At 39.6% G+C, this 21187-nt stretch overlaps 1 protein-coding gene across 3 annotated transcripts in view; it reads left to right on the forward strand.

Moving 5' to 3' along the window:
• The window catches only part of LOC126176702 (uncharacterized), a 194762-nt gene that overhangs the window by 95660 nt on the left and 77915 nt on the right, over positions 1-21187 (forward strand). For all 3 annotated transcript variants that reach the window (XM_049923866.1, XM_049923868.1, XM_049923867.1), the window contains 3 exons: positions 6325-6462; positions 11370-11445; positions 16338-16525. In XM_049923866.1, coding sequence (XP_049779823.1) covers positions 6325-6462; positions 11370-11445; positions 16338-16525 — 402 coding nt within the window. The remainder of the gene's footprint in view (positions 1-6324; positions 6463-11369; positions 11446-16337; positions 16526-21187) is intronic.

A 21187-nucleotide genomic window follows, 5' to 3' on the forward strand; every position in this document is an offset into this window, starting at 1 on the left:
TTGAAATGCCTTGGCGGAAACACATGGGGAGCTGACAGGTCCCATCTCCTACAGTTTTATAGGGCATTTGTTTGATCACGCTTAGACTATGGCAGCATGGTCTATGGATCGACCCGTCCTTCCTACCTCCGGATGTTAGATGCTGTCCACCATGTGGGCATTCGGATATTGACTGGAGCCTTTCGGACCAGCCCAGTTCAGAGTCTGTGTGCAGAGGCTGGTGAACCACCACTCTGGATTTGGCAATGTATCCTTTTGGCTCGACAGGCACTGAAAATGTCAGCGTCACCTCAGTCCTTGGCATTTAGTTCAGTGATCCAACCCGCCTTTGAACAACTATTCAGGAATCGACCCCACACGACCCAGCCATTTGGTATACATGCTTCGGCCTGCCTCATGGATCTGGATCTCTCAGGCATGAAAATACGCACCCAGGGATGGAACACACTGCCACCTTGAGGTCTTTGGAGGCCCAAAGTGCGTTTAAGCTTGACACAGTACCTTAAAAATTGTACTCCAGATATGGTTTTTACAACTTTGTTTTCATCTATTTTAAGTACTTACCATCATTTTATCATTATTTATACAGATGGATCCCAGCAGGGCAATGGTCTTGGATGTTCTGTGGTTTTCCCTGATAGTTTTTAAAGTGGGTCTTCCAGAACAATTTACAAATTATGATGCGGAGTTATATGGCATTCTAATGGCACTGGGGCGGGTTCACAGACATCACCATAAGAGTTTTCTTGTCTATTCTGACACTCTTAGTGCACTGCAGGTGCTTCACCAAATGTATCTAGTAGACTCGCTGATTCAGCTGATCCATGACTTACAGCGGCTCCAACACCATGGCAAGTTGGTGATCTTGTGCTGGGTACCTGGCCACATTGGGATACAGGGTAACGACATGGCTGACAAAGCTGCCAAGGAAGCATGTTGGGATGGTGCTGTCCATCAATGTCCCATCCTGTTGCATGCCATTATCTCATTTTTTGACAGATGCATCATGCATCATGCGTCAGTGGGAGACTGAATGGTTGCAGGTGTCTGACAACAAACTGCGGTCACTCAGACCGACCACAAAAGCTTGGCGGATTTCGTGACAGCCTCGCCACTGGAAGGAGGTTTTGCTTACCAGACTGCACATTGGGCATAGCCCTTTCACACACAGCTTCCTCCTCTGGGGGGGAGGATCCACCTTTCTGTGAAGTTTGTGGCATGCTGCTTTCAGTTCAGCATATTGTGGCTACGTGTGTCCTGTATACTGATAACAGGGCAGCCTTTGGTCTCACTGGAGATCTGCGCACCGTCCTTGCAGATACCAATACCAGTGTTAACAGAGTGGTGAAATTTTTGAACTATCAGGCTTCATCCCTAAACTGGTGGGGAAGGGCAGCAGACTTTAGTAAGTTATAAATTGCTCTGCATGTGGGGACAGCCTTCGTCCCCACCCATGAGATATCCTGTTGATTTTTCATCAGGGCGCTGATGACTGTGATGTCAAGTGCCCCCTCAACCCAACTCATTATCGTCATCTTCCAATGGGCTGTAACTCGTCAAAGTCCCAATGCCAGGCACCAAGTTAACAGTGTGATGTGATGTCTTTCAGCAGATATCAGGGGTCTCATTTTACCAAAAGTTTGCAAAGCTGCTTTCAACAGTGTCAGCAATATGTGACAACCAGGAGTGAACATGACTGTTAAGGTATTGACTGATCATTTTGTGTAGTCATTGGTTAAAAATATAGCTAATGCTTGGGCTCCTTTTGATCAACGTAATGGAAGCCCCGGTATCCACATCCTTATTCTGAATATGTAGCTGAATGAAAAGTGTCTTTGGCTCTCACACAAGCAGAGGGATGTTGAGGGCAACTGGAATGATTCATGTGCAGTGAAAATGCTACAGCAGGTTTGAATGTGGAATGACTTGTCAGAAACTGACTTCAGAAATGAAGCATTATTGACATTAACTTTATGGAAATTCACTGTTTCAGAACCATGAGTGTCCATGTTTACACATGAGTCCTGTAATTTCTTCTAGAAAACATCTTGGTGTGCCCAATTGCTTTACAAAGGACACATTTGGTTTGGCAGAAATGACAAGCATCCCTATCTTGACACTGAGGGCAGGATTGCAGTTTGTCATTATTAGGTGGCTGCCAGGGGTGTTCCGTATGTTGCTTACAATGCCCTCTCTGGAGGAAAAAGATGAGGTGGCAACATTTCCTGCACTGTGGTGTCAGACAATTCCTATGCATCAATTATACAAAAGACCTACTCAAGTGAGGGCCCAACAGTTCATTGTGCCATAACACAAGAGCACCCATGTCCCTTTCAGACTCGACATATACCTATTCCCATTTGGACATATCCTCCCACACTGCCCAGCTTGCCCATTATCTCAAGTGGTCTGTTCTCTCTGACACACACTCAAGCAACCATTTCCCATGTGCTGTCCATTTCCTGACTCCTACCCCAACCACATTGCACACCCAAATGGCAGCTTACTAAGGCTGGCTGGAGGCTTTACTCCTCTGGCGACCCTCAACAAACAACATTTCTCCAGTTGTGATTACCAGTAGAATATCTTAAAGTTATCTGTACCACCGCAGAATGCTCCACTCTTCGCACTTCCTCTTTAGCATGCTGTGTCTCAATCCCTTGGTGGACAGAGGTGTGGGACAATGCAATTTGCACACAGAGGCATGTTCTCTGTGTTTTTAACCATCGTCCTATGATGGCAAACTGGATTAATTATAAACAGTTGCATGCACCGTGTTGTCACATTCTTTGGGATAGCAAAATAGCTAGCTGGATTTCATTCACTAGTTCTTTTAACATTTCCACTCCCTCTTCTATCATGGGGGCCAATATCTGATGGCTCTCTGAGACAAAGATCCATTTCCCAATTTCCAGCCTGTCAGTAGCAGATGATTCATCGTGGACCCTATTGCTATCTCCAACACCTTGTGCCACCATTTCCCAGAGATTTCGAGCTCCTCTCACTATCACCATGCCTTTCTCCATTGGAAATGAGCAGGAGTCTTGGGCGATACACCTCTCTTCTCAGAATCAAGAATGCTACAATGCTCCCTTTACTATAAGGGAGTTATATCATGCTCTCACTTCATCCTGATCCTCCACCCCAGGGCCAGACAATGTTCACATTCAGATGTTGCAGCACCTTTATCTAGCATGCAAGCACTTTCTGCTTCATACGTACAACTGCATCTAGGCAGAGTGGACATTTCCCAGATGCTGTCATGAAGCTGCTGTCATACCCATATCTAAGCTTGGCTAGGACAAACACCTTCCTTCTAGCTACTGCCCCATTTCTCTCACCAGCTGTGTTTGCTGGATGATGGAACATATGATTCATGCCCAGCTAGTATGGTGGTAATTTACTAAACACTGTACAGTGTGGATTTTGAGCACACTATTCTGCAGTTAATCATCTCGTCACTTTGCCCACCCGTGTCATGAATGGTTTTCTGTGGAAATCCCTGACTGTGGCTATGTTTTGTGATTTGGAAAAGACCTATAACATCTGCTGGAGGACTGGTATCCTTTGTACTTTTTACATGTGGGGCTTCTGTGGCCACATGCTCAGTTTCCTCCAGGAATTTTTAAAAGACCAAGTTTTCAAGGTACATGAGGTTCTGCCTTATCGGACACCTTTATCTAGGAAAACAGTGTGCCTCAGGATTCCATCCTGGGTATTGTCGTCTTTGCTAGTGTCATTAACCCTATAAAGGCCTGTGTCCCACAGGGCACCTCCTGCTCAATTTTGCCTGATGATTTTGCCATCTATTGCACTTGTCACTGAAGATGCCACTCAATGAGGCAGGACCATGGAGGTCTCGGTCACCTTTACTCATGGAGCATTGACAGTGGCTTTGATTTTTCCACTGACAAACCTATTTGTATGAATTTATGGCAGCACAATTGGTTTCTTCCATTGTCTTTAAATCTTGAGTGTGTTGCTCTTTCTTGGTCCTCCCACGTGTCTTACCTGGCAGCCCACTGTACACAGTCCATCAACATCCTGTGTGTCATCAGTGGTACTTCCTGAGGAGCAGATCAATCTGTCCTCATCTGTTTGTGCTTGTCCCTATAAAACTAGACTGTGGGTGATTGGTTTATCCATCTGCATGTCCATCACTTTTATGCTGTCTCAAAACTATCCACCATTGTGGCAGCCGTTTGGCCACTGGTTCCTTTTACAGTAGCCTGTATGAGTGTCTGTATGCAGAAGCTGTGGAACTACTGCTGTGGTACCAATGTGACTTTCTCCTCATTTGTCTGCCATGTATGGCCACCCATCTTATGCTTCCTTTTTTGATGATTCTGCTTATCATCAGTATGGGGCAAGTCCCTCTTCTCTGTTACCATCTAGAGTTCACTTTCGACTCTTGCTCTGGCAGCTTAACTTCACGCTACCCCTTCCCAGTGGGTGGAAACCCTTCACCACCTTGGCTTCGTATGATGGTTCGTGTTCACCTTAGCCTTCATTCACTTCCTAAGGACAAAAGTCCAGTCTCGCTCTATTGCCTCCAATTTCACGATCTTTGTACAGAACTTCACGATAGTACTTCTGTGTTCAGTGATCACTCTGACTGACTGTATTGTTGGGTGTGCCTTCATCATTGGCACCGATGTTTTTCAGTATGGGCTTCTGGAACACCATTCAGTATTTACAGCAGAGCTCTTCACCCCGTATCAGGCCACACAGTACATCCGGCAACACAAGCTTTTCAGTTGTGTCACCTGCTCTGACACTCTTAGTGCCTTTCAAAGCCTTTGTGTGCTGTACACCATCCATCCCTTAGTGCAACAGTTCCAGGAAAGCTGACACTTGCTCACTTTTGATGGAGCCACTGTGATGGTTATGTGGGTTCCTGGTTACATCAGTCTGACAGGAGATGAGGCCGCTGATGCTGTATCTCAGCCCACTAGTTTTTACATTCACTCTGATGATATCCATGCTGCTGACCATCTTGTCATGTTGTTGTTGTTGTGGTCTTCAGTCCTGAGACTGGTTTGATGCAGCTCTCCATGTTACCCTATCCTGTGCAAGCTTCTTCATCTCCCAGTACCTACTGCAACCTACATCCTTCCGAATCTGCTTAGTGTATTCATCTCTTGGTCTCCCTCTACGATTTTTACCCTCCACGCTGCCCTCCAATACTAAATTGGTGACCCCTTGATGCCTCAGAACATGTCCTACTAACCGATCCCTTCTTCTGGTCAAGTTGTGCCACAAACTTCTCTTCTCCCCAATCCTATTCAATACTTCCTCATTAGTTATGTGATCTACCCATCTAATCTTCAGCATTCTTCTGTAGCACCACATTTCAAAAGCTTTGATTCTCTTCTTGTCCAAACTATTTACCGTCCATGTTTCACTTACATACATGGCTACACTCCATACAAATACTTTCAGAAATGACTTCCTGACACTTAAATCTATACTCGATGTTAACAAATTTCTCTTCTTCAGAAACGCTTTCCTTGCCATTGCCAGTCTACATTTTATATCCTCTCTCCTTCGACCATCATCAGTTATTTTGCTCCCCAAATAGCAAAATTCCTTTACTACTTTAAGTGTCTCATTTCCTAATCTAATTCCCTCAGCATCACCCGACTTAATTCGACTACATTCCATTATCCTCGTTTTGCTTTTGTTGATGTTCATCTTATATCCTCCTTTCAAGACACTGTCCATTCCGTTCAACTCCACTTCCAGGTCCTTTGCTGTCTCTGACAGAATTACAATGTCATCGGCAAACCTCAAGGTTTTTATTTTTTCTCCATGGATGATCCTTGTCATGAGGAGATCATTTTAGCAAGGTTGCGTATTGGGCACTGTCATTTTAGCCATTGCCATTTGTTAAGTGGTGCTCCCCCACCAGTTTGAACTCATTACACTCAACCTCTGACTGTCCACCATTTCCTGACAGAATGCCCTTTTTTTAACCACTTACATTCTCGTTTTTGTTTGCCTTCTGAGTTATTGGCCATTTTAGTAAATGACACATTGCTTGTCGACCACATTTTCATTTTATCCATTGTAGCAATATGGTGAAGCCCATTTAATTTTTAGTTCATGACCTTCGTTTCTCTATGGTGTATTTTATAGATGTTTCTCTATGTCTGTTTTTTCAGCTGTTTTCTCTTCCTTCAATTGGGATTAATGTGAAGTGTTCTACAATTCTGAGATGGGGGCATATGTTCGTAGTTGTTTTTTGTGGCCTAAAATAATACAATAGATTCTAAGGAATGCTCATTTAAGTTGTATTAAAATATAATGTGCTTTCTGTTGCAGAAGCAAAGAAGATATTTCTACATGGAATCGTTTAGTGGCATCTGTGAAAGCACGGATAACTGTTGCTGAAGTTGTTGAGGGAGTTAAATCCGATGCCTTACTTACATTTGACTTTTTGGTTCTGTTAATAATTGCAGGGTAGGTTTTATTCTTCTTATAGTGTTAAGAAAGCAGAACTGAAAGATGAAATCAATAAAATGGGCCAATTACTTCATATGTTGGTATTTTATTTACTTGTAAGGGTTTGTCTGTAGTGATTATAGATAGTTAAAATAATATAAATAATTTAAATGTAAATATAATTAAAATATGTTCTCTTCTTGTCTGAACTATTTTACTTTCATGCAAGGCTACACTCCAGATACATCCTGCCAGAAAAAAAAACTTTTTGACACTGAAATGTGTTGAATTTTAATGATTTTGATCTTTTTTTCAGAAACACAGAACTTCTTATCGCTAGTCTGCATTTTATATTCATTCTAGTTTAGCCATCATGTTATTTTACTGCCCAGGTAGCAAAACTCATTGTCTCATTTCCTAATTAATGCAATTTGAGTTCAGCAACACAACCACCAGCACCAGCAGCAGCAGCTCATAGTTTGTAGATATACTGTATACATCATTTAGTTTAGTGGCATTCTTACATGCTTCTATGTGAACATCTATATCCATACTCTGTAAACAACTGTGAAATGCATGGCAGAAGAAGCTCCCCCTCATACCAGTTCTTAAGCCTTCTTTACATTCCATTCACATGTGTAACATGAGAAGAATGACTGCTTGAAAGCCTTTGTGTGTACTACTGAGTGGAAGTGTACAGTAACTCTTTATTTGTTTGTGTTTAGTTGTGTTATTTATGTTGTTGTAAAACTTTTGTATATTTTTTGATCATTTGTGTAAAGAAATTACTTTTGTAGTTTAGTTGTATTCCACTGTGAACACTAGTGTCACTTTATTTTGTGGCCTTTGAGGCCTGCCTCTTCTTTCACAATTAGTCCCTGATTGGTTAGTGAATTTGTCATTTTATGTAGTTGTTACATAGTAGAAAATAGCTAGGAATTATGCTGATATTGTGCAGAAACAAGGATAATTGGCTGCTGTCTAGAAACTGCTAGAAACTGTGTTGGCCACTGTTGACATGTTTCAGGGTGCTGTCCTAAGATGTAGCAATGATGGAGCACCAGTGGTGAAAACCACAACACCTCTGGTGCTGCTGGAATACCCTGGCAACACCAATTCCACTGTTCCTTACAATGTGTATCATCTGACTAGTTTGCCCTCACTTAAGGGCTAGTGACAGACCCCGATGAGCTTGCGTATCTCTGATGGAAGGCAAAAGTGGGAACAAGTTGCACAGCTTCCTATTTACATCTTATCAAAAGGTACAGGATGCTGCCCATTGTTGGTAATATATGTGAGCCAGCATGGGTTCCTTGCCTGATTAGTTATCAGAGGCTTATTTTCCTTCCAAGTCTAGGTAGTTAGAGAGGGAAAGGTATGTTGGTCATTGGGAGCTCCAATGTTACATAGGTAATGGAGCTCCACAGCAAAATAGCAAGTCAAATGGGAAAGAATGCCAGTGTGTACTTGGTGTTTCTGTCAGGTCATCTCATCCAAGATGTGGAGTAGCCTCTCATGGTGGCTATTGGGAAACAGTGGGTACCTCTTGCTGTGAACAGTTGCTCATGTTGGCATGAACAACATTTGCTGCCTGGGCTCTAAGGCTATTCTTAATTTCTTTGTATGTTAGCTGTATTGTTATAGGTAGCTAGCATTGCATGTGGTGTATAAGAATTGTTCACCTTTTGCAGCATCCTACACAGAGTTGATTACCACTCTCTAGTCTGGAGTCCACTTGAAAGTTCATACCAGAGACTCAGACGGTTCTGTAGCGATCTTGGACATTAATTTCTCAACCTCTGCTATTGAATGGAGAATTTTAGGGTCCCCATTAATAGCTGACATGGATAACAGAGTGATGTGCACAAAAGGGTTATTTAGATTAGAGGAACCCTAAACAAGGGTTCCTCTAATTTACATAGCCCTTATGTGCACAATTATTTAGATTTTTTTTATCTAAATAAAACCTTATGTGCACAATGGTAAAATTCATGCCTGAAATCAAAGACAGATCAACCATACTATTCTAAGGAGATTTTTTGGCCCTACAGATCAAAAAAAGGTAATGTAAATGTATTATTAGTAACTGCAGGAGCAACCACGATAAGGTCTGAGAATTAGTTGCAATTATTAAGAGTAATAAACCACACATGGTATTAGGAACAGAAAGCTGGCTAGAACCATAAATGAACAATGGTGAAATCCTAACTTCAGACTGGAATATAAATTGTGAGCTTATTCATTGCCTTAAGTAAGTTTCTAGTATCTGAGGAAGTACTACAGATGCAGAATGTGACATAGTTTCGATAAGAGTAAGCATCGAAGCTGGTTAAAATGGTAATCAGATGCTTTTATAGACAACCTGAGTCAGGAGCTGTAAAGCCAGAGCACTTATTCAACTTGCAGAATATTGTAAGTTAGTTTTCTGGCTATGCTATTGTAACTAGTGGAGATGTCCATTCATCATCTATAGAAAGGGTGGAGCAGGTAGTTACAAAACTGATGTGTGAGAGCAATGTCTTGGATCTTCTGGTAACTAATAAACATAAACTTTTTGAGTAACTTTTTGTTGAGGAGAGAACTGGTGATCATAAGAATGATACCATCAAGTACTACAATGAATGTTAAAAAAGGTAGGAAAATATTTTTGGTCATCAAGAATGAGAGGATACAAATTGCATTGTATCTTTGGAGTCGATATCAAATATTCAGCACTGAGGGCAAAGGTTTGGAGCACAAATGGGTAAAACCAAAAACATCACACAATATGTTTCCAACATCTATGTGCCAAGAAAGGTTGAGAGTGATGGGACAGAGCCACCATGGTTGAGTAGTCATGTTAGAAAGTTGTTACGAAAGCTTAAAGAGCTTCATCTCCAATTTAATCAAAGTAAAATACTGGTAGATAAATAGAAGCTGACTGAAGCAAAAATGAGTGTGAGAGGAGAGACATGAGTAGCACTCAATGAATTCCACAGTAAAATGTTGCCAAACAATTTGATTGAACATCCTAAGTAGTTTTGGTCTTAATTAAAGCCAGTAGGTGGATTGAAATCGTCTATTAAGTCATTCAGGAATCACACTGGCACCAGAACAGTTGATGAAAGACGGCAGGTCTAAATACTGAATTTGGTCTTCCAAAACTGTTTCACTGCAGAAGGTCATAATATGTTCATCCTTTCAATCATCAAATGAATGCTAAATGGCAGATATTGAGACAAGTGATACTAGAATAGAAAATTAACTAAAACTGCAGACAGTGAAAAGGCAACTGGACCAGATGAAATGCATTTAAAGTTCTGCAGAGATTGTTCATAATAACATCCCCACTATTGTAGGTCACTGGAACAATACAGGGTATCTAGCTATTGGGAAAAGTGCAGGTCATTCCATTTCCAAGAAAGATTATTTCACATATCCACGTAGTTGTATGTCAATATCACTGTCTTCTGACAAATTTAAAGGTAATTTTGGGAGTACACCAAGGGAGTGTTATGGAAGTGCTATTGCTTTTAGTTCACATTAATGATCTAGTGAATAACAATGGAAGTTTTATGAGGCTGTTTGTGGAGGAAAGTTGCAATGACAGAAGACTTTAATTAATTTCTGGAAGATCTGCAGAGGATAGAAAGTTGGAGCAGGGACTGGCAGTTGACTCTGAATATAAATAAATGTAATGTGTTGCACATAAATAGCCAGAGTAAGTCACTAATGTTGGATTACACTATTAGTGATGAATCCCTGGAAACAATAATTACCATGAAATAATTAGGAGTAACCAACTGGAGTGACCTAAAGTGGAATGACCACATAAAACGGAGTAAGAACAACAGATGTCAGATCAAGAATCATTGAGAGACTTTTAATGAAATGTAATTTATCCAAAAAATAAGTGACTTCCAAAATACTCATTTGACAGAGTCTGGAGAAATGCTCATCAGTCTTCAACCTTACCATGTTGGATTAATAGAATAAATAGAGAAGTTCCAACAGTGATTCACTTTGTCATTGAATCATTTACTCAGCAGTGGACTGTTAAGATGATTTTCAACAAACTCCAGTGGCAGATACTAAAAGAAGCATTGTGCAACATGAAGAGGCTTATTGTTGAAATTCTGTGTGTGTAAGTTAGTTTATTATTTCCTCCAACATATGTCACACAAAATGATCACAAGAGGAAAATTCAGTAAATTAGAGCTCACATGGAGCTGTCCTTTCAGTATAATTTTGATGTACTTTAAAAAAATCTCACTACCCTCCAGTTTGTCTTAGTGGTCCTTATGTACTTAATGTTACATAATCTCCACTGCTTTTAAGCAGTGGTTCAAACTCTGAGTCTTTGTTGTGAACACTTCAGCAGTCATCAGTAAGATTTTAACTGTCTCATCTGTGGGAGATGTTTCACTGCATCAAACAGTAATACATCAGACTGGATGGTGAGCCAACAAAAAAAAAAAAAAAAATCTAGCATAGACTGCACACAGGATTTTGAGGGGGGGATCCAGTAAACACAGTTGCTGGTCATCAGTCCTATATTATGTTGGATATCTCTCTCTCTCTCTCTCTCTCTCTCTCACACACACACACACACACACACACACACACACACACACACACACACACACACACACACACACACACACAGAGAGAGAGAGAGAGAGAGAGAGAGAGAGAGAGAGAGAGAGAGAGAGAGAGAGAGAGAGGGGGGGGGGGGGGGGGAGCTGTTGGCACTATGAGGTAAGCTATGGTGAAATGATTATTTTAAGACTGATAATATTTGTTTCTTCTAGAGATGCTGTATGTAATAAATGAGTTGTTTTCTTTTAAGTAGGATTCCATTCTTCTAAATGTTCTTGTATATTAAGCTCACGTATTTTATGATGTATATATTGGAGAATAATGCTCAGAACATAATTTTCTTATAGATTGATTGCAGCTCTTGGTCTAATAGAAAATAGCACTGGGATTCTGGTAGCCAGCATGCTAATATCACCATTAATGGTAAGTGTTGTAATCTACAGTATTTTTCATAAAATATTGCAGTTATGTGTGTGTAATAAGAAAAAGTTCTTCTTTCAGACTGCATATATGGCCTACTCTAAAATATTTCTCTAGTGTGCAATATTGTAATTGGGTTGTGTAACGGAAATGATTTATTGTAAATGAAACTTGGTCTAGCGTGCATTTTTCTCTTCTAGACACTGTGCAAGTTCTTACTCTTTCTGTGTTTAATTTAGGAACTTTTTCTCATTCTTCTTTAATGATAACTGACGTTATCTGTGATGACTGCAGAAACATCTTCTAAATCATATAACTAAAGAAACGGCATTTATTTGCATCATTATTGGTCTCTTCATGATATTACTGTGTTTACAGGTTGTAAATATTAGCTTTGCACTTTCAATAAAACCAGATTCAGATGCTCCTGTATGACAGACAGTGAATAATGTCTTCTCTTTGCCATTTGCTACTGAACAACTGCCATTACCATTTGAATCCTGCCAAATGTGCTTTTTGGGGTGATTCTGATTTAGCCATGTTTCATTAAGATAAGTAAGAGGGCTACGATGGTGTTATTTTCTGATGTGGATTTTTCTCAGAAAAGTTCCTCAAGATGTTTCAATATTTGATGTCTCCATAAGAATCTGTTGTCCATCATTGCATTTTCTGTACCTGAATACCAAAGATTTGGGAATTCATTCACTCTGATGGTGATCACCTATGAAAGCAGTTTTATAGTGTAACACATCTGCCCCAATTCTCCTTACAGGATAATCTCCATGATCATAAAATAAGAATACAGTATGATAAAAAATATCTTTCTGGAAGTATTCCAGGGATTGAAAAGTTATTTCTTGACCACATGTTTCCATTGACTATCATCTGTATCTGTATCATTTTAATTGAATCAACTGTGGGTTCTTGGTGAAACATTGTAAATTATGTTGGTAGTGTACTTGAAAATGGGCTTGAACCCTGAATCCTAGGTTGTATACTAACATTAATAATAAATTGTGAAACAAGGCTAAAAACAGTGTTTGTTTAGTTAATGCTATCTGTATGTTTTGTAATGAAACACCGCATGCCTTTCCTGTTGCAATATGTGGTGACAATAAGATTTTCGCTATCCTGGCTTTGTCTTTAAGGTTTGAAATGAATTCATATACCACTTACTTTGATTCTATGTGTCTTGAAACACAGTGGAAAATCCAGGATGGAATAATAACAATATTATGAAAAGCTACTCACTGCACAGTGGAGACATAAACGCCCCCCCCCCCCCACCCGCCACACACACACACACACACACACACACACACACACACACACACACACACACACACACACAGTGAGCAACTGCAGTGCACAGGTTGGGAGAAGCAATTTGGGTCATGGGGATAAGGAGGAGGCTGGGGCACAGAAGAGTAGGGATCGTAGAGTAGGAGTGGGGGGACAATAAAGCACTATTTGTGGGAGCATACATGGATTTGGTGGGGACAGGGTAGGGCCGCTAGGTGCAATAGGAGATTATTTGGGAGGGAGGGAGGGGGTGACAAGGTCGGGGAAGGGAACAGAAAAGGAGACAAATAAAAAGATTGTATGTCCCTTGGCGGAAAATGAGGCTGTGTAGTGAGGAGTGGGAGCAGTGAAAGGGATAGGTGGGTGAACAACCATGACTTCACAAAGGTTGTGTCCAGGGGGTTTATGGGAACATGAAGAGATATTACAGGGAGAGGTCCCACGAGTGCACTTTGGAAAATCTGGTGTTGGTAGGAAGAATCCAAATGGCACAGGCTGTGAAGTAGCCAGTGAAGTGAAGAACATTGTGTTTGGGAGTGTTGCTCAACAATTGGGTGGTCCAGGCATTTCTTGGCCACAGTTTGTCAGTGGACATTCATGTGGACAGACAGTTTGTTGGTTGTCATGCCCACCTAGAATGCAGCACATTGGTTGCAGCTTAGCTTGTAGACCATATGACTACTTTCACAGGTAGTCCTGCCTTTGATGGGAGAGATGATGCTTGTGACTGTATTGGAGTAGATGGGGTTGGGGGTAGAGGATGGGAGTGGCAAGCAAGGGTGATGGAGAGGAGAGGTCTTGTATCTAGGTCTACTAAAAGGACATGAGACATGAGGCAAGGGGTTATGAGCATGGATGGATTGTGTAGGTTCAGTGGATACCAGAATACCACTATGGTAGGGGTGGGAAGGTAAAAGGGTAAGATATTCTTTATTTCAGGGCATGATGAGTGGAGAAAGTGATTCACTTGCTACAGTCCTGGTTGGTACTGAGTCGCAAGGGGAGTGCTCCTCTGCAGTGTGGGTCTCTGAGAGGTGGTGGGTGACTGGAGAGATAAGGCGTGGGAAATCAGTTCCTGTACAAGTTCAGAAGGGTAATTATGGTCTGTGAAGGCCTCGGTGAGACCATCAATATATCTGGAGAGGGACTACTCATCACTGCAGATCCGATGGCCATGGGGGAGCCAGTCTGTATGGAAGGGACTTCTTGGTATGGAATTAGTGGTTGCTGTTGAAGTGTAGGTATTTCTGGTGATTGATTGATTGATTGATTGATTGATTGATTGGTTCAATATAGATGGAGGTTCTGATGTAGCCATCTTTGGGTTGGAGGTCAATATAGAGGAAGGGGGCTTGTGTCGTTGAGGAGGACCAGGTGAAGTGAGTGGGGAGAAGGTGTTTCAGGTTCTGGAGTAATGTTGATATGATATCCTCATCCACGGTCCACAAACATGTCACCAATGAATCTAAATCAGGTGAGGGGTTTGGGATTCTGGGTGGTTAGGAAGGATTCCTGTAGGTGACCCATGAATAGGTTGGCATATGATGGTGGTATGAGTGTGTCCAATGCTATGCCACAGATTTGCTCCTAAGTGAAGTCTTCAATGATGAAATAATTATGGCTGAAGATATAGTTGGCCAGATTACCAGAAAGATGGCTGTAGGTTTGGAATCTGAGACATTGGGAAAGTTAGTGTTCAATAGCTGCAAGGCCCTGGACGTTAGGGATGTTAGTGTAAAGGGAGGCATCATCAATAGTGATGAGCAGGGCACCATGTGGTAAAGGAACAGGAACTGTGGAGAGTCAGTGGGAAATGCTTGGTGTCTTTTATATAGGAGAGTAGGTTGCAGGTAACTGACTTAGTGTTGGTCTAAGGGAGCTGATGGGTGGATGTTTATGGATTTCAGGAAACATGAGGGATGGAGGGAGGGAGGGAGGGATTGATTTTGCCTGCTTCAGACATTTAGACAAAGGCCTTTTGGCCGTAAGCCCACAGCCCACTTGTTCATCACTCTTTTTGTTAGGCCTGACTGTGACTTGATATCTCCAGTATATAGTGAGTAGCGATCTATCCTTTTTATAATACTGTCATGCAACAAAATTATCTTAGCTGGTAATCAAAAACAGCGATACTCCATGATGAGAAACACTGCTTTTTGCACAAACAGAAACACTTTCACACAGCAAACACACAACCAAACAACCAAATGCTAGGTAGCAGCAAAGTTGCTGCTGCTTGAAGAAGTGTAGTGCAAAATCATAAATTGTGTTCATGATAGGTTTTAGTTTAATATTGTTGCTTCTTATGATTCTGCCTGGAAAGCAGTTGTGGTAGAAATGAGACCATGTCAACAGTCTGTACTTCAACATAGTCCAAGCCCGATTAGGCCCAAGACTTCTCATTGGCATTCACAAATGGAAGGAGGATGAGAGGTGAAAGAACTGACCTACCCCCTATAAGCTGCCACTTTTACTGCTCCCCAATACAATAAAAGTTTGTTTCAATGTGAACCAAAATCTGGTTATTAATAAATTTGACATCACACATACATCCCTTGCCTCAAATACTTGGAAATAAAATTTCTTGCCTCATTAGATTTGTCTCTGGAATTATTAGTGCTGCAACAGCTTGCTTTTATCAGTGTTAATAGGGTTTTAGGCATGTAAAATACTTTTGATTCAGAAGTGATTCAACAGCAGATTTTACATCTGCTCAGGTTAGGAGAGTATATTGAAACATTTGAACTGACAAATACCAGTACTTTAAAAAAGTTAATCGTGTCACAAATATGAGATTGCATATGAGTGTGAGATTTGAGGAGATTCATTCTTCTCCACTCATGAATGCAATAGTTGGAACTTTAAATGTATGGTAAATATGATGTACATATACAGTAAATATGATATATGTTAGCAATTTGCAGAGTATGCCTACACAACAGAATTCACAAGTTCATTCTGTTTTTCAGTGACTATTAAGTTGACATTTAGTAAGTTTTGTATTCTGCTCTGGTTAGTAACACACAATTACCACAAAATGACCAAAATTGTAGTTTCAAACCGTGACTCATGAAAGTGCACAAAACGAGCTAGGTATAAAATTGACGTATGTATGTGCAGCATCTTGTCAAAGGAAATAGTTCCAGCAATTTTAATGCAGTTAATTTGATACAATAAAAATCTGAACTCATATTGAGGAATAGAACAACTCATATCACACGGTAGCAATGTTCATTTAAAAATAATAGCATTTTATTTTATTACTACCAGCTCCTTCTCATAACATTGATATTTGGTAATTTTTTTAGTTTTCAATTCCAACCTTCATCCTTCTGTCCCAGTAACAGAAATTATTTTTGAGGGCCGATGAGACTTTGTACCAAATAGTGAAAGGTCATGCCTAAAATGTGCATTATATAGAAACAGGAAAATAGCAACAAATCTGTTGCAGAGAACAGAAAACAATCACAGTGGAGAAAAAACCATTGTCAAATTGGCATACATTAATCCTTTACATTTATTTTAATGTTATGTGTTGGATCGAGTTTGAATGTAAGTCAGAAATTACCCATATCGCTGTTGATTGTTCTTAGGGCCCTATAATGGCTGGTACTGTTGGAACAATGATCAAAGACAAAGAACTGATGAAGATGGGCATATTAAATGAAATATTTGGTCTATTAATTTGCTTATTAGAAGGCTTTATTTGTGGAATAGTGGTTGGATTAGTAGCAGAACACTTTGCTCTTAACAGATGGCCAACAGTGGAAATGGTAACAAGGTAAGTATCTTTCATTATAGAAAAATAAATAAAAAAGATAAGTACAATCTGTATAATGGGTTTGATTTGGGTTTCACATTTAGTCACACTTTTTATTAATACAGAATATTTTGGTTGATGTCAAGTTGCTTGTAATAGTAATACTTGGAAAAATTGATTAATCATTACTCAACATCAACCTCATAAATTTCATAAATGTTTGTATTTCATGTAATTTATTTATTTATTTCATGTTCCATAGATCTCATATTGTGAGCGCATCACATGAAATGTGGAATGAGTCAAACATACAAAACAACAAACATACAAAAAGATACAAAACAGTCTTCATTAAATATATAAAAAACGTTCTACATAACTGCATATAGTTAATACAAAGTTTAGAGGAAAAACATATATTGTACATATAACAGCAGATTTCTTTGAGTGTTAATACAAAATTTCATGTTTTAATTTGGAGAAAAATCGCAAGCCCATTTCTTTGTTAACAAGATGGATAATTCTATCTAAATGCTATTTCCCTTTTTGCATCATAAAACTCTCCTAATGTATAAACAGACATATTTAACAAATATTCCTTTAGTTTTGCTTTAAAAAGAGATTCATTTTCTCTTAAACATTTTACATGGTCAGGGAGATGGTTAAAATTTTTTGTTCCTGACCATTTGACACCTCCCTGAACAACTGTCAGGTTCTTAAGTTCACAATGAGGATTTTCTTTCCCTCTTGTATTATATTTGTGATAGTTCTTATTTGATGGAAATTGTTCAGGTTTCTTAATTACAAAACACATCAGTGAATATATGTACTGGGATGCAGTGGTCATTATTTGCAGCTTTTTGAAAAGGTTACGGCATGATGTCCTAGGGGGTACTCTGCACATAATTCTAATAGCCCTTTTCTGGGTCACAAAAATTTTCTTTGCCAAAGCTAAATTTCCCCAGAAGATAATTCCGTAACACATAATGGAGTGAAAATACCCATAGTATGTGGACTTCATAGTGGTTAAATCTCCAATGGAAGACATCATTCTGATAGCATACATAGCCGAGCTCAATTTTTTTAGGGTCTGTTGTATATGGAAGGACCAGTTCATTTTGTTATCAATATCTACTCCAAGAAATTTACGCACATCCATTCTTTCTATTCCACATATTACATTTATTTCTCTCACTTTTTTTGTTTTTGTATGGAACTGGATAAAATTTGTCTTACTTGAGTTTAGAGAGAGACCATTAACACTGAACCAGTTAATCACGTCAGAGAGTATGTTGTTAACTGACTCCTCGAAATTAACATCCAATTTTCCACTCATGAAGATGGTGGTATCGTCAGCAAAAAGAGTAAATTTGCAAGGCAGGCTTGCACACAATGGTAAATCATTTATAAACATAAAAAACAGTGGCCCCAGAATTGAGCCTTGAGGCACACCACAACTAATAGAAGTCCATTCAAACTTATCAGAGGTATCTCTTGAGGCATCTGAGCCATTTAAAATTACTTTCTGTTTTCTTTCCTTAAGATTGCAGCCAGTTACCTGCAATTACATACATTGTTTGAGGGTGTGAAACAGAGGATTGTGGTAAAGTCTTCTAAAAAGTGTGAAATTTACTATAAATCAGACTGCCTTTAAGAAAGTACTTAATTGGAAAGTGACTGCTCTCTCCCATACTATATGGTGAAACCTAGACAGATTTGGAATACATATGGAGAAATTGGACCTTTTAGTGTATAGCCGGCCAGAGTGGCCGAGCGGTTCTAGGCGCTACACTCTGAAACCCTGCGACCGCTACGATCGCAGGTTCGAATCCTGCCTCAGGCATGGATGTGTCCGATGTCCTTAGGTTAGTTAGGTTTAAGTAGTTCTAAGTTCTAGGGAACTGATGACCTCAGCTATTTTAAACATACCAAAGACAATGCTCTGAGTGATTGCAGTCTTCACCGAAAGGATAAGGTGGGACAGGAATGTAGCATGATGACAGTTTTTGTAGCTAACAAGTTTCATTACACTCTTTTTACCCCATGCAGGACATATTGCAGCATCTGCTATACAAATGCTAACTTCAAGGATGACAGGGATGGGAAGGGCAGATGCTTACTGTGTCCACGATATTTAGTAAGAAACACATGCCTCTTAGATTATGCCTAAATGCAAGCACTTCTGGGTTCTCAGCTTTCATTGGCTGGGTTATGGTTTTAGTAAAACTAGTATGAGCAAAACTAGGTGTCATGAGTGGGATCCATGAGCACTGCCAGTCCTCTTCAGTTGTAAGCTCAGGGACTGCTTCAGCAACCAACCATGCATGTGGCAGTAGAACATTGTGTGCCGCAGAAGTGGGAGATCTTATAGTTCAACTACCCAAATTGTGACAATGGTACAAACCTTTGGAGGAGGAGAATGAGAAAGAAGCAACCTCTGGGGAACCTGCTGTAACTCAGTTGTACAGGGCTTACCCAGGCTTATGGGACTCAGCCTTTGGGCAGCAGTGATTTCCTAGCTTCTTTTGGGTCGCAAATGACTAACAGTAAACCCTACACCACCAGAATCCCCATGGAAGGGGTCAGCCACTGAATGGTTTTCACAGCAACTAGTGACAGAAAATACCAGTGATACTTAGCCTTTCCTCAGTAGCACCATCTCGATCTCCGCTAAGACAAGGTACTGTCGCTAATAGACTAAAATTTGCAGTTGTTAAACCACTCTTCAAAAAGGGTGATAAAGCAGAGATTTCTAACTACCACCCAGTTTCATTGTTAACAAGTCTTTCAAAAATCCTTGAGAAACTTATGTACAATAGAATCATGGCTCACATGAATAAATATAACATCCTTAATAAAAATCAGTTTGGATTCCAAAAGGGTGTTTCAACTGAACAAGCCATTTTCTCATTTGTCAACCAACTCCTTCAATCAATAAACAAGAAAATGTCAACAGTTGGAATCTTTTGTGATCTGTCAAAAGCATTTGACTGTGTAGATCATAAGATTCTGCTAAGAAAGGCTGAGCATTGTGGCTTAAAAGATAAAGTAGGGATGTGGCTTGAGTCGCATCTAGATGACAGAAAACAGAAGGTAGTATTAAACAATTGTGCAGAGGTGCCTGCCAGCTCTGATTGGGATACATTAAAATGTGGAGTGCCAGAGGGCTTGGTCCCTTACTTTTCTTAATCTTTGTAAATGACCTCCCATGTTGTGTGACCCAAGAAGCACACTTCACCCTATTTGCAGATGACACAACCATTATGATTTACAAGGTACCCAACGGCAGTCTAGAGAACACTGCGACTACTATTTTCCAAAAAGTTCTAGATTGGTTCACTGCAAATGATCTGTCCCTCAATGTTAATAAGACTCACTTCATTCAGTTTCAATCAGTAAACAAAAAATTGGAAAATGTTGAAATAAAATGTGGAGACAAAGAAATAGTGAAAGTTGTATCTTCCAAATTTCTGAGTTTACATATTGATAACAAACTGATCTGTCCACATCACTGACCTATGTAAAAGACTGAATTCAGCAGCATTTGCCATTTGCTCAATTGCATCTGTTTGTGACATGGAAATGATCAAAAATGCATATGTTGGTTATTTCCATTCACTTATGACATACGGCGTCATATTCTAGGGAAATCAACCACAAGCAAATAAAGTCTTTGTTGCCCAGAAGACAGTTATCAGGATTATGAGTAGAGTGCATCCTAGATCATCTTGCAGAAATTTATTCAAACAGCTGTGGATCCTCACCACGCCTTGTCAATACATCTTGTCACTAATGTGCTTCGTGGACAAAAATTATGCAATAGTGCGTACTATGATCACAATACAAGAAGAAACAATTATCTTCACAAAGATTTTAAAAATCTGAGCATGGTACAGAAAGGAGTTCATGATTCAAGTAAAAAAAGTGTTCAATAAACTTTCTGTCCATATCAAATCAGTCATTGGGGATCTTAATAAATTCAAAACGGAGCTAAAACTTTATCTTTTGGATAATTCTTTGTATTCTTTACAGGAATTCTTTGATAATGTGTAATACTTCTTGAATTTGTGTTTAATGTCATACAATTCTAATAGAACTGATTATGTAGACTAGCATATCACTTGTTGGCAGAATATTTTTTAGATGAATTACTTTAAATTTGTTTATGTAATCATCTATGTCATTACTACACTATTATTCATGCAATCATCTATGTCATTACTGTACTATTATCTGTGTTGTTATCTGAATTTTTGTGTGTAATTATTTGACATGTGGATGTCCTTTTTCATGTATCTGCTTATGTATGTTAAATTGATTGCCTCATGATCATCTACATGTGGCTATTACTGTAATAACCCGACACCTTCTACATCATAGTGATACATTCGCATCACGGATCCATGGAACTCGAAAATAAATAAAATAATTGATGTGGGATGGTATTTATCACTGATGTAAATGAACCATATTTATGATCATATATTAATATGTACATTGTTCATTGCAAAGGTCATAATGATAGTGATAAACTTTTACACAACAGTCATTAATGCAAGCCTACAGCCCACCGCTTCCAATACTGTGGCAAAGTTTTCAATGTTGCCACAAAATAAACAGTTCATGTTTATCTAAAAATGACACAGTTAACATTTAGCAGAAATTTGTTAAATACAGTTATAC

Source organism: Schistocerca cancellata, chromosome 3 (genome assembly GCF_023864275.1).
Source record: "Schistocerca cancellata isolate TAMUIC-IGC-003103 chromosome 3, iqSchCanc2.1, whole genome shotgun sequence".
NCBI classification, from domain to species: Eukaryota; Metazoa; Arthropoda; class Insecta; order Orthoptera; family Acrididae; genus Schistocerca; species Schistocerca cancellata.